The sequence below is a fragment of the Ruditapes philippinarum genome, unplaced genomic scaffold (assembly GCF_026571515.1).
Source record: "Ruditapes philippinarum isolate M1 unplaced genomic scaffold, ASM2657151v2 ctg1317_1_1_1_1, whole genome shotgun sequence".
NCBI lineage: Eukaryota > Metazoa > Mollusca > Bivalvia > Venerida > Veneridae > Ruditapes > Ruditapes philippinarum.
The window spans coordinates 121279-136112 of NW_026865400.1; the positions used below are offsets into that span (position 1 = coordinate 121279).

Consider the following 14834-nt stretch of genomic DNA (forward strand, 5'->3'; position numbering starts at 1 on the left):
GCTATCTATATTCATGATGACTAATCTTATTTATAGCTGAAAAAAATGCTTAAAAAATTCCCAATTTAAGTCAAAATAACGCATTTTTCCCAATCAGTTTGGTACCGGCACCATTCCCAAAGTAGAGAAAAACCACTGGGATGAAAAGAATAGATCTGAGACAATATTTAATGAAAATGGAAGCAGGTCCGTGAATCGTTGGTGTATGACAGGAAGGAGATGAAAATGAGCTGTACGGACTGTGCCGATTTTTACAGCGAAAAAATTAAAACCGAAAAGTGTCTTAGAAATACAAACACAAGTTTTCATGATTTTGATTAATTTTATTCGGTCTGACAGATTTCATTTCGGTCCGACAGATTTTCATGGCTTGTCAGACCGAATGTCTGACACTTTTTTTCAACTTTCGGGAAGTCTGTTAATTTAATGAGAAAATTTGGCATTCTTAGTTTAATACTATAATCTGCAGCTCCAGTTATTTTATTGATTGTTTCAATAAACAAAGCTATGAGAATAGAATAGAAAACATAAATTAATTTAACTTGGTATATATATATATATATTTTTTTTTTTTGAGAGAGACATGTGTGTTGTACAGTTTTGTTACAAAACAGGTATACGCTATCTGTTTGTGTAAATTAAATGTTATTCGAAGAATAAAAACATAATGTAATTTTCAATTCATATATATAGATCTATATGTAGTTATGATGTTTAATTATAGTTCGCGAAACCCTGTCATTTGCTGTGTAAGTTTGTTTTGTTTTTTTCTTTAAGTTTATTGTTGTTACTATAATACAAATCAAGTTTTAGTTTCTTTAACGTCTTTATTTGATCTTTGATCTCATTATTATTATTGTGATTCACATGTCATTTAACATTACCCTTGATTGGAAATAAAAGTTATTCTATTGTATTCTATCATCAGAAACCTTATTCATTTTATGACCAGTTTCAAAAGGACCCTAACTTCTTTGTTTTAAGATTTACAAATCAAAAATCAAGTTTTCTTTTTTACGGGTGGAGTGATTATAAAATGTAAATTTTCTAAAATAACAAACGTAATCTTTCATTTTGAAGAATACATAATAAATTCAAATGTTTATTACTCTAAACCTTACCCGCAGATGTTATATTCATCCTCATCTCTTACTTTAAATCACGATTTTTCCAGAAAAGTTTTATAAATTTCTTGCTGAGTAACGCATTCGCCGGTAGATTTGACTAGCTTGATTAGCTGTTTTGAGAATGAGTTCAAAATTGTGCTTCAATGATTATTCATATCCTTTAAAATCAATTCTGGTTTACGTAATCCAAAAATGTATTATTTTTTGAGTTTTTCATTATATGAATGTATTTTCATATTTATTTAAGAATAAATATATATATATTAAAAAATGGAATAAGAGCTTTGAGAAAACATGTATTTGAATAATCAACGATACACATATATGTATAATCAAACGCAGATAAATTGTGTGCGTAAGAACTTAAATTTATGAGAAATGATAAAGTTAGGCTGTAGACCACTGGTAGAAGCTTGCTATCGACCTCCTCACATTGATTTGATTGGCTACGCATAAGCGAAGAGGATCGGGGGTGTGGGGGCGGAGGTCACTGCGTCGGAGTTCTATAATAGTGTAAAGTTTGATCATTCCAGAGAAAAATTTATATACAATGAATCCGGCGAGACGGAATTAGCCTTATTTAAATTAATATGATACATTGAAAGTGTTTTCATATATTGAAAACAGAAAATAATGTCAGCTACTGACACGCAAATTACTTTAAATGCCTTTAAAACCTTAATGTTGTAACAACTCCCTGCTATCTCCGCCACTTCAAAGGGCTGCCTGATAACTTAATATAGTGCATAGAACTTAATTCAAGCCATCTGTAATTCAAAAACAATTAATGTAAAAAAAATAATGTTAGCACTCATATGTACAAGACACCAACAAGATGTCTTTATCTCCATACAAAGTTAAAATGAAATAAATAATTTAACGAGTTCAGATGAAGGTCCTTCTCATACCAGAGAATCTATATGATTAGGATATATGTATACATTAAGTAAGGTTATTCAAAGATAACATATAATTCATATATACAGCCACCACTAGAAGATTAAGTGCCAGACATCATCCCCAAACATGCATCCGACTAGTTTAACTTAACAAATATTGTTATCTTTGCGTTATGGAATATTAAATCAAAGTAGCACTTTCTTAATTCCAAAGTGACTTATAAATGCATCCAACATTACTGCTACTAGAATATTATATATTTCTAAACTGTATGATTATTAGAAGAAATTATCGTTTTTCAAGCATATTAGTCTTGTTTCTTCAAAATTTACTGGAAGACAATTAGAAATGGAAAAAATTAATTGGTGAAATTTGTTAAGAAACTTTTTGAGGACATTGCAGCTGTTGATCAATATGTTTAAGAAAGGAATTAATTTTAGAGTTTGTTTAGCTGTTTTCGGGGGATTTTTGGTTCATTTGGCTCTCGGATCATTCTTTACGTTCGGTAAGTGTTTATTTATACTTATAGTTCAGCTTGATTATGAAACAAGTTTTTATCAGCTTATATTAATAATTTTCCGGTCCGCTTCCTGGACCTAACCGATATTGGTGTCTAATGAGGAAACATGGTCGCGCCCCCAAGTAGGACTCGAATACACGATCCCTGGGTTGAGAGTGAGACACCTATCTATCTATATTCTAGAGTAAATTGCTTCATAATAGGAGGCCTGTTATACCATGATGATATCTAGTATCAAACGTGAAACAAATCACGAAAGAATTATATATTTGTGTTGTTGGTAAGTGTGAGCTACATAATCCGATATTACATATGTATATACATGTATAGCTAAGAACAATTTGTTATATAATTAAATACTTTTTTATTCATCTCAGTTTTGAATGCGTTGTGTAGATAATGCACGGTTCGAGTTCAAATGCGCAGTATGGTTATCCCTCACACACACAGTTAAGTGATTAATTACATTTGAACGATAAACCGTGCATTACTGTACCCAGGTTTGGTAATCCTCTGGCATTTGTTAACGGTAACATTAGGTATTTTTGTTGGAATAAGAAACAAAACCCATGTTCCAGGCAATTATTTTCCGATTCCAGTGGTACATATTCTTCCATGATAGCTCTTGTACCTTTCCCGCTATGCTTGCGGAAATTTTGTGCCACCAAAATATTGCCGCATAGAAACATTTCTAATTTTATAAGTGATTAAGTATTCCATAATAAAACCATTCTGTTTACTCTACAGTAACGTATCAAAAATTAATATCTATTTCAATAAGAAATGGAATTGATAAAGATATGTTGAACTACACTTGAGCGTACACGTCATTTGGTTTATTGATGGGTATTAAAGAATATAGAATGATTGTAGGTCAAATACTGAATTTATTAAACGAGTTGAATAAAATCATATTATGCGATGGTGTATGTGATATTCTATTTATCTCAAAATGAAGACTGTTTGAAGTGCAAAAGACTCAGTTTTCACTAACGTGAAATGTCCTATTGTTGTTGTTGTTGTTATCTATTTCAGAAGGCCACATTGGAAATAAGATATATATGATTGCTTTTGTATGTTCTTAATGTGTAACCTTCTTTAAATAAAGATATTATTATTATTATTATTATAATTATTATTATTATTATTATTTTAACGTGCCTATTGTATAACGCTAACATTTAGCGCGTCTTTACACTATGTTTGCATAACGCCAATGTAGTCACGTCAAAATATATGCACAGCCTTGAAAAAACTAAGCGAAACGCCTACTAAGTAAGTAAGTAAGTAAGTAAGTAAATTTTATTATAGTGACATTGTGTTATGTACAATATAATAAACATACATATAACAAATTACAACACCCGGCCACGTTGGGCCTATAAGTCACTTTAAACTATATACAATTCATATAAATGATTTACAATAAAATATGTAAAGCATAGAAAAAATAATCGGAAATACAGTGGTCAATCATCAAAATTCCATATAGACAAGCAAAGCATATCAAAATTTCAAAAGCTATAAATTCTAAACAATGTTAAGATGTTATTATATTTCTTGTTATTTTCAAATATGTCTGGTGATATTTTAACATGATTCAATACACTCAAGTAAATTTTTATTATGTAAAACATCAGGTCATTTATAAAGATATAACCTTCTTCTTTTCATACTTTCTACAATAAACTTTGCAGCGTTAACATATTGATTTTGTATCACATAACTTAGTTTTTGAATATCAGACATATTGTCAAAGTCACTGTTACTCTCTTTACATTTAGAAATCAAATTAGCACGTAAATCGTTGTATCTAGAGCATTTCAATATAAAGTGAGTTTCATCCTCAACAACATTGTCAGTACAAAGAGTGCATATTCTTTCATCAACACGTAATCCCACGTATCCCTGTTTCTAGTTTGAGCGGAAGAATACCGCATCTTAATTGAGCTAAATGGGATCTTTCTGCTTTAGTTAAGGAAGACATGAGATATTTTTCTGTTTCATAATCTTGTTTTAATGTAACATATGTTCTCAGCTTTGCCACATTTGTAACATTGTCAGACCAATTTGATTTGTATAGTAAAAGTAGAGAGTCTTCAATATTCTTTAAATCAACTGGAAGTTTGTTGTCATACAAATATGACATATTTACTTGTTGCAGAATATGCTTAACATCTGAACACCATGTATTTCCAACAGTAGTATAATCATACAAAAACACTTTCTTTGTGAGTCTATCATCATCCATATGTACAAGTCTATTCCATAGTCTCAGTATATTAACCCAACGTCTATGCTGAGCACAAATCCACCCCATATCACCAGTAATTGCTAGTATCGGAGCAAATCTATGTACACCCATAAAATATCTAATTGCTCTACTAATGGTACACGTTTGTTATTTCTCTGCCTATTCTCTGATACTATATTTGCAACATAAACAAACCCTCCTCAAAACGATGACTTTAGAAAAATGCATTTATAAGGCTATGCACGTTTTTAGCGTCAATTTTCATTGGATAATCGTGACGTTTATATAGTTCTTTATAACATAAAAAAAAAACAATATAAAAAAATTTTGGCAGATTCCACGCCATTTTTTGCATTTATCAACATACGTTTAATGTTTAAAAATATTTTTCTCCGTTATTAACGACTGAGGGACTATCTCTTCATTTTTTATGTATAATGTATCTGGATAGTTAGCAATTATAATCACTTTATTTGTTTACATGACAAGGATATTGACACATTGAAACAATTTTTAAACTTGAATATTTAAAGAAGCTCCAGTGAGATCCAAAACCCTAAAAACATATTATTTGAAAATATTAAATAGATCAACTTGGGCATAATATGCAAAAGATAATAAAGAAATACAATGTTTACTCAACCAATTAATTGAAAATCCATATTGAATGCGATTCTTAACAACTAATTTATGTTAAGAGCGTTTAAACGCTTTACATTTCTAGGTTATTTCGCATAATAAAAATGATAATTCTGGGGAAAAAACGGAGTGAGCGAATAATTTGAAATTTGCACAGAATTCATAATGTTGAATACATGTTTCCAATCCGCTCATGTAACTCAGAGAAAGTCCCTTGTACGGTTGCACAGAGGTGGCATGTGTGTGTTTTTATTTATCTCGAGCGCACGAGATAGTATGTTGTGAAAGATGTCATTTGATCAGAAATGAAAATATTTTAAAACTTTTCAGGTAATTTTGCACCCTATTTTATATCCTATATACGTAACCGGACTGAAGATACAACTATCAGAAATATTGACGGGCTTTGGATGACTTCCGTTGGTTCACTAGGGAACTGTATCGGGTTTCCGATTGGTGGTCTGCTAACCAATAGACTCGGTCCTCGTTTCGCAACATCACTAGGTGGATTTATTTTCAGGTATATTTTATTCCACTTGGCTGTCAATTCCTCTTTACAGTATAGCCGACTCGTAGTTAATTAAGTCACATTTAAAAGCAGTAGTTGTTACCTGACATAAATAAAGTTAAAATCTATTTTTGCAATTTAAGTAAAAAAAATGTATTTTTAATGTAATGGAATTACATTGTATTTATTTTCTTTATCAATGCATATACTATTTTGATATAAAGACACTGTATCTGAATAGGTAGGCAACTTCTTCAAAATATGACTGTTACAGTCATGTCATTCCATAAGGGTTAATTACTATATTTATAATTCATTCTAAAAGAAAGAGTATGTGAATGGATTAACCTTGATACTTTATAAATTAAGTAACCGGCCATTAAAGTAAGTAATTACAGGGGTTAAAGGAGATTTGAAGGAATGGACGATTCAAATCGCTCAGCTAGGCGTTTTTTTATATCTGGTGATGCTCGGCTCGTGTGCATGTTGTGGTGCGGGGTTTAAAGGTGGTACCGGGGAAGATGATGTACTCATGTGTTAATTCCAGGGTCGGCAGGTCAAAAGTTCTCCTTGTTTCGGTCCTCAAAAAGAGGTTTCGGTTCCTGTTGTAAAAATAATTGCATATTGATTTGGAATAACCCAAATTAAACGTAACATTGCTTTAAACGTGCTCCACTAAGTTCCAAAAGCCTAAAACTAAAATACATGTATGCAATTTGAAATTTTAACATATAGATAAACTTAAGGACTTAAAACGGAAAAAGTGCACAAAATATGATAAAGAACGAAATGCTCTCGTGATTGAATAAAAATAAGATATGTTGTGCGATTCCATGTCTGATTTGAGTGAAAAGCGATAATTTTTCATTTTTGATTTATTTTACGCAGTTAGGGTGATTATTCTGAAACCGCCACCCCCACCCTCCTCACAAAAAAGCGAACTTTTGCACACAATTCATTCATCGAGACCTTCGTCAAATGGAACACAAAAACACATTACCAGACCAGTCATGTTAAAAACCTTCAGTTGGGTCCATTTAACATAGCAAATTATGTGTCTAAATATCAACAGGACGCATTCTTATGGTCCTAATTTTTGTAATACTTCAGACATTAAAGAATTTTGTTTCCTTACGAAACAATTGTAATATGAATGTACATCTCGATAACTATAATGTCTGTCAACTGTGTCATGAAACTTATACTCTGGTTAAAACTTCTAGACCATTGGCGTTGTTTGAACATTGAAGTGCATTAATTTGAATCAACAATCATGGGAAATTGTTTAGAATTTCAATAATTACTTTGACACATTTAGGTTATCAGCCCCATGATAACAGCAACACGTGTTTCTCCAAATCACAATATATCTTAACGACATAGCTGTAATTAACCTTACCTTACCTAACGCGAATGCCTTAGTTTCTTGTTGATTATTACATGATGTGTTAGGTACACACAAAAGTATAAATATCCTGAATATTATGTAATTGCCTTATATTGAATGTAACATCGTTATTTAATGTACATGCTAATATTCCACATTTTTCTTTGCAGTGCGTCAATGATGGCCTGTTATTTTTGTGTACAGCAATCATTTGTTGCCATGGTTTTAGTGTTTGGTGTCACGAGCAACATAGGAAATTTTATGGCGTATGGACCACCTATACAAAACGCCATCAGGGTATTGTTCTGGTGTTTTTTTAAATCTCGTCATGGTGGTCCATTTACCTTAAAATGTCTTTCATTGTCGCTCGAAATCAGTGTGTAGGCCCCTGCGATGTAAGCAATATTCGGAATATTTTTCTTTAAAGAAGAAACATTAGCTCTATTGTTCAGGGAGGCGTCTATTCCAAGAAAACATATTTTTCGAATACCCAGCTGAACGTCGATTCCTAGCATTATTTTAAAATGCTAATATTTATATATTTCATGACATTTGTTGTTGCTGTTGTATTCTTCCCTCTTTCCCCTGACAGGGCAAAAAAGGACACATGTGTTGCGCAATGGCTTTATTTACAAAATACCTAGATTTGACAAATGTTACGTCAGTGATTTATTTCATCTAGTGATTTCTACATAAATATACTCTATGCTAGAGAAAATGCAATTTCAACTGAGCCAAAATGTTTTAAATAAATACATGTAGTTGGCAATTGGCATTCTTTTTACTAATAATGACATTTTTAAAGCCCAAGTCCAAATTTGTTGAGCAAGCGATAAAAGCTATGTTTGCAGTTATTCTAATTTCTGTCTATTTATTTCCAACTGTATTTGTTATATTTAAAACGTGCTCCTATCTTAATGTATACTTGTGAAGTATGGGGCTTCGAAAACGTTGATATAAGTATTATAATAAACATAATACTTAGGTAATATGATAATACATTAAGGTATAAAATAATTAACACATAACTGTACGATTTATGGTGAATGAGGTGTTAACCCTATCTCTATTCAAATTATTCAAGATTACTTTGCTTTTGGTCGGAACTTTTGTCTTTAAAAGATAAATGACAATTTATGTGAAATAGTGTACAACACTACTTTTGCACTACAAACTAACAACAAATGTAAAATTCCTTGGATATACTTTGTCAAGAATATTGTGAATGAAATAGGACTTTCTGTATATATAGTGCAATGAGATGTACCACATTAAATTCATTTTAACGTCACAAGTTAAACGTGGCAAAATATTTTGAATAAATAATAGAAAAGGCCAATATGTGTACTGACGTACCATATCATGTAATCTTATATTACATTACATAACTTTTGGGCGTCTGTGGCCGAGAGGTTAAAGTAGTTTACTTCAAACCACTTGCCCCTCACGGCTGTGGGTTCAAATCCCGACCAGGACTTTAGGTTCTTTCATGTAAGGAAGCTACCAGATAACTTACGGAACGTCGATTGTTCTACTCAGGTTCCCGTTCTTACCTTTTTTTAATGCACGGAAAATTTACCTTTTTGGAATTTACGAGTATAAAACTAAATAACTAATCGTAAAACTCTTCACCTCCAAATTCTACGCAGTGAAAAACCGCCTGAACGCACGTAACATTCAACGATTTATTTCTTTTCTCTGCAGTGGCTACCACGTAATCCCGCACTGTCTGCAGGTCTGATAGTAGCAGGTTTTGGAGGAGGAGCTATAATATTTAACCAAGTTATCACCGCCTACATCAATCCGGACAATCTTTCCCCGGATCTCATAACCGATGAGGGAGAAAGGTGATATATGATATGTTATATATTCGTAATTGATCTAGACTAGGACAATACAAATTACAAGCAATTGGCGTGTGTGTATAAGGGACAAGTTTAAAATTATATTGTGATGCTCAGTAGTCAGTACTTCAAGACTAAATATTACATGTACGAGTACTTCAATGTAGTAGACATGAGGTTTTAGGCTGAAATTTCTAAGCATAAACCCTTCGTTCATTTCATTAGTATATCCAATGTTTGTGTTTCGTTTACAGTGTATGAAACAACACTTCGGAGGGCTGTTTTAGCTGCAAAAATATAAAGAAAGAAGAATATATTTTGTCTATGTTTACTTTGAATACATTTGTTACATGTACCCAGAACAAGTAAAAACTGATATGAAAGAAATTAATCAAAGTACTATGGATATAGGTATAATATCTTGGCCTAGTTATTATGTTTGGTATAAATATATTTATACTTTCTTCATTTTTTTTCAGATATTTTACTGATGCAGAATTACTTGACAGAGTACCGACTATGTTTCTCATTCTAGGCGGGTCTTATCTCGCAATGATTATTCTGGGCGTGGCTTGTTTAGTACAACCTCCAGTCAAAACCAACGAGGTAAAATTGTAATAGGTACCATAGAGCTTAATTAGTAATGGTATAAAGTTAAAAAAATATCCTTACTCGTTTTATTTTAGTAATTGTCAAATTATGTTAAAAGCAATGAAAAACAATAAAGACGTAGCTTTAAAAGATTTTGTAATACAATTGAAACAAATCAGATAAATGTCTCTGTTTGCAAAACTGAAAGTGGTAAGTTTTTACAAACCCTAGATCACGACACCAACAATTAATATCAAGTACCGTATTGTTATGTATCAAGAGTGGCGGCTTATTGCTAGGAGACATATCAAGCGTCGTGTGAAAAGTCGCCTCGTACATTCGATCATAGATGTTATATTTCTGATCCTTGAAGATCGTTCAGCACGACATTATTGTTGTGTTTGTAGTATTTTTGTTTCTTCTATTTGGGTTTTCTTTTAGTTGGATGATTTATACAATATTCCTTCTTGAGTACTGTAAAATCAATTTAGGACAAGTTGCCTGCTATTTGACAGCTTGTCTGTGATATACAGACTACATCAGGTCTGATGCATATTCGAACTTTCATTCTATTTAGTTTCGCCCATTAATTTGGGGATCCGAATCCGCTTTTTTCACGGAATGCCAATAACAAGTCACATTAAAGGTTCCACGATAACTGCCGTATGAACACATCTAGGATGTTTTCAAGTTCAAAATTCACCATTTCATCTAAAACATTAAATTCTGCGTTTACAAGCTAGTGTTAAGAGGCACTTGATGTTAGATTGCACTTTCCAGTACCGTCTATGAGACGGCTCAGTCAAACTAAGCCTGCAACAGTTTCGATTTTGACGTTCTTGGCGTTCTTTATTTGTCTATGTTAAGTGCCAGTGTCGACACCCAAACGCGACAGGTTGAACTTAAAAATGGCTCTAACTGCATTCCGTAGGCATCACGAATAATGAAATTGATTGATAACATATAATTTGACAGGTGAACATTCTACAAGATGAAGATTTGCAGACAACAAAAAACAATGGAAGTATAAGCAGTAACAATGGAAACATTCTAACCGTCAGTGAAAAAGTTTTCAATGGAACTACTCAACATGTCAGTGAAAAGCCGGGGAAACCGGAATCATCACAGTAAGTAAGCCTTTTAAAATGCAGTCTATTGAACTAAAGAATTAAGAAGAAGAAAAACGCTAACTACTTGGGAAAGAGCTGAATTCAATCCTTTCGGGGATTTTTGTTTGCTTTTTATTATATATTTACAAATGAAATATTGAGAAATATTGATGAAATAAACTACGTATTATCAGTTTATGTATTTTCACTGTAAAAATTTATTTTTCACCGCAGTGAAATATTTTCTGTATTTTCACTGGTGTCTTGCCGGGCGACATTCTTCCAGGGTCTTTCAAATTGAAAGACCCTGATTCTTCTAAAGTCAGCCAATACTCACAAATTAAGTGGAAGTCTTTCAAATTGCAATGTCTAAAAAGAGTTAAATATATAATAAACAGAAAATTCCAAGTATTTTGTATTTATAAATACATGTACATGATTTATTTTCATCTTGTAATATGAAAATTATCATATTTTCATACCACTCGATAAAATTAAATCATGTATTTATTTATAGAAAAAAACTTCAATAGCCTCTATTTCTTCCAAAAAATTTATAACTCGACTTATACAAAGTATATGGAGAGATGAATTACTTATCTCGGCGTCGGAGTTCGTATCCTTGTACAGATTGCATTTAGTAAACTATTTATTTTTTACTATTGGGATTTGCTTCAAACTTCAAATAGCTATTCTTTATCATCAGCCGATTCATATATGACAAGGTTCCATATTTTCAACATTTTCTCCCTTTTTAACATCCTTTAAATACGTGATCCTTAACACCTGATGAGGTTCTTAAATCTAGCAACCATTAATTCACTACACTCTGATTTGAAAATTTCGGTAGTCTATTTCTATTTATTTTCCTTTGACTTATTTATTTCTTAAGGGATTTCCATCAAACTTCATATTCATGTTCAGTATCATTGCTGAGACGGTAAATAACTCAAGATTTTTTTCTAAGAGTTATCTCAATTTTTAAATAAGAACTTGCTGAAAAATATTATTTTTACTTTTATCTCTCTAAGGAATTATTTTAGACTACATGTTAATGTTGTTTTCACTACAACATAGAAATCTTTGTTGGTATTTTATGATTCCCGTGTATGCTATTTGGTTTGAAAATCTTTGGTATTTGAGTTTTATCGTTGTATTGATCATGAAATATTTTCTGACGAAGATTTCAGGTGGAGCTGAACATGAAAGAGGCAATAAAACTAGCATTTAAGACGAGGAGTTTTTACTTAGTTTGGCTTATTGTTCTTACAGTGTGTTGTGGGATGCAATTTGTATTCACCTTGTATAAGGTATGGTTCCACATTGTATATAAATTATTTCTTATAATTAATGACGGGATAACTCCGAATATAACCTATACATGCAAGAGAGCTGTTTCCTGTTATCATTAAATATTTTATTTTTCATCACTAAATCAATGTACAGTGTATTCGAACAAAGTCTATTGGCATATTCTTAAGAACCGGAGTGATGGAATAATTTGAATATTTGCACACAAGATATTAATCTAGAGCTACAATGGTACCTAAATCAGTCTCGGAAAAATATTTCAAGTCCCATCATGTCAATTAAAACATCCCCGCTGATTCCCTTTAAATCATATATTTTTTTGAAGAGTAGCCGAAGACAAAAATTGAATTGTAATATTTGCAGGCATATGGCCAAACATTTATTGAAAATGACCACTTTCTGTCAATGGTGGGATCGGTGTCTTCGATTTTCAACTGTTTAGGACGCCCATTCTGGGGTGCGTTCATGGACAAATTTGGATATAAGGTAAACTTATTTTCATAACTTGATCAGGAAATCTTGGAACGAGTCTATCTTATACACCTGTACATCTTATACTGGATCATAATTTCGTGTGTTTGGCATTTTGAAAATAAAACTCGTTGAAAAAATGAATATGAAAATTCAGAAAAAAAACCAATTGTACCTTATTTAGGAAGCACGCATGCGCAATTAGCATTTCAGTAAATACCACATTATTTTTGCAGGCAACAATCCGATGTTTATCAGTAGGTCTTGCGGTGTTCGCTGGAACACTTCAGCTGACCGAGCTCGTTCCGAAGGAACTATTCGCCGTGTGGATCTGTGCCTTATTTTTCTTTTTCTGCGGGATGTGGGCCGTTACACCTTCGGTTCTAGCTAAATTATATGGACCGAAAAACATGGCTCTAAATTATGGTTTCATAGTGTCAGCAGCGGTTAGTCTTCATTCATTTTATCGCAAGTATGAAATAACATTTACTGCTAATTCATAAAGAATACTAAAAGTTAATTCTGTATAACACACCTAGTTTAGGACACATACTCTTAAAGACCAATCGTCACAAAGTTAAAAAAAAACAACTTTTTTCAGGGTGTTGGCAATTTAACAGCAGGAATTACGGGCATGGCTTTGAAATCCCGAATAGGTTGGCATGGTCTACAATTTATATCGTCTGGTTTATCAGTTATACGTAAGTTATTTAGCTAACCTCAGTTAATCTTCGTTCTCATTTTGAGCAGACGGTCAAAAGTTCAATTAACGTCTACCGTAGACGCTTTTGGTGATTTTATAGAGACAATGCCTTTGAAATATAAACTGTCTTGCAAAGTGTTTATTAAATTATTTAAATGTCACGTTTAACAGATTAATACTACGCGCGTCTAAAGGCTAAGTTAATACGTCACGTTAATAAGAAAAAATAAACATTTTAAGCAGTTGCAGTCGGTCTTACGACCCATAAATCGTTTATTTCATTTTTGTCTAATTATTATGCGTCTAATAATTACATAATTACCTTTAGGGGTTATGATTAGACATAAACTGTTTTTAATTTCTTTCAAACGGGTCTGTATTGTAAGATAATGTTATGTATTTTGTATATTTTATAATATAATTATATCAATAGTAATGTAAAAAAATCAAGACAACACATCGGCTTTAATATGTCTTGATCAATAATAAAATTAATAAACGAATTAGTAAAATCGTTCCAAATTGTACTTCAATAATCTTCTTCACTCGATTCATTTGTCAGTTATAAATATCTTTATTTTTCAGCATTCTTCATCTCCTTTCTTTTCAATGGACGAGACAGACAAGGAAAGAAGATTTAATGTTGGTGTGTGTTTTTCCCCATAGTATAACAGTAAACGGAACACAAATTGAACTGTGAAACATAACAGACGTGTTCAAATATGTGAAACATATCAGAATTAGTTCAACGTAAAGCTAGGTATAAATATGTTGTTAAGAAAAAACGTCGTTCTTTTAAATGGCAACAAACTAAAAATTTTGAAAATTTAAAAAAGAGTAAACCACGTGATTTTTGGCGCTATTTTAAAAAGAAACAGGGACGTAATAATTGTGAAATACCTTTGCACGATTTTAAAACATATTTTGAAACTATGTTCTCTGAAGTAAATTTTTCCTTGAATGAAAGAGCTGAAGATTTTAACAATGTCCATGATTTTCATGATTTTAACCCTGTTTTTTTCTATATTAGATGAAAATATTACTTTACAGGAAGTACTTAAGCTTAAAAGAAATAAAGCGGCAGGGATAGATAATCTTTTAAACGAATATTTTAAAGAAGCAAGCGATATTTTGCCTGGACATTTAAAAGAGCTATTTAACAATATTTTAGAATATGGCATTTTTCCCGGAATCTGGGCAAGATGTTGTATAATACAATTACATAAAAAAGGAAATAAAGAAAAGTACAAAATTACAGAGGAATAACTTTATTAAGTCATCTTGGTAAATTGTTTACTAGTATTTTAAATCAAAGAATAACTAAATGGTGTGATGAAAATAATATTATCTCTGATGCGCAGTTTGGTTTTAGAAAAGGTAGTTTGACTACAGAAGCTGTTTTTATATTGCATTCTATAATTGAAAAATATTTGAACCAAAATAAAAGATTGTATTGTGCTTTTATTGATT

The 14834-nt window shown here is 31.7% G+C and overlaps 2 protein-coding genes across 3 annotated transcripts in view; one reads left to right on the top strand and one right to left on the bottom strand.

Annotated features, from left to right (window-relative positions):
* LOC132728867 (26S proteasome non-ATPase regulatory subunit 1-like) overlaps window positions 1-1281 on the bottom strand; it is a 46983-nt gene extending 45702 nt beyond the window's left edge. Inside the window, exon 1 of the mRNA XM_060714555.1 lies at window positions 1122-1281. Within this exon, the coding sequence (XP_060570538.1) occupies window positions 1122-1146 (25 nt within the window). The 5' untranslated portion in view covers window positions 1147-1281. The remainder of the gene's footprint in view (window positions 1-1121) is intronic.
* Window positions 1282-2125: 844 nt separating this feature from the next.
* On the top strand, window positions 2126-14447 carry LOC132728868 (uncharacterized). Of its 2 annotated transcripts, XM_060714556.1 has the most exons (11): window positions 2126-2532; window positions 5771-5960; window positions 7506-7632; window positions 9040-9182; window positions 9659-9785; window positions 10746-10897; window positions 12063-12189; window positions 12554-12676; window positions 12898-13107; window positions 13263-13362; window positions 13950-14439. In XM_060714556.1, the coding sequence occupies exons 1-11, from the start codon at window positions 2442-2444 to the stop codon at window positions 14003-14005; spliced, it is 1446 nt and encodes a 481-aa protein (XP_060570539.1). In that variant the 5' UTR covers window positions 2126-2441; the 3' UTR covers window positions 14006-14439. The 2 variants fall into 2 exon arrangements, with proteins under 2 accessions (XP_060570539.1, XP_060570540.1); XM_060714557.1 differs by lacking the exon at window positions 12898-13107 and having other exon boundaries at window positions 13950-14447.
* Window positions 14448-14834: the final 387 nt, after the last annotated feature.

What these genes read in the sequence shown, in the direction of transcription:
- LOC132728868 (XM_060714556.1), top strand. Translation starts at nt 2,442, where the DNA reads ATGTTTAAGAAAGGAATTAATTTTAGAGTTTGTTTAGCTGTTTTCGGG. An exon ending in CTAGGTGGATTTATTTTCAG is followed by an intron (nt 5,961 to 7,505) that starts GTATATTTTATT and finishes TTTTCTTTGCAG; the next exon opens with TGCGTCAATGATGGCCTGTT. An exon ending in GGGAAACCGGAATCATCACA is followed by an intron (nt 10,898 to 12,062) that starts GTAAGTAAGCCT and finishes TTTCTGACGAAG; the next exon opens with ATTTCAGGTGGAGCTGAACA.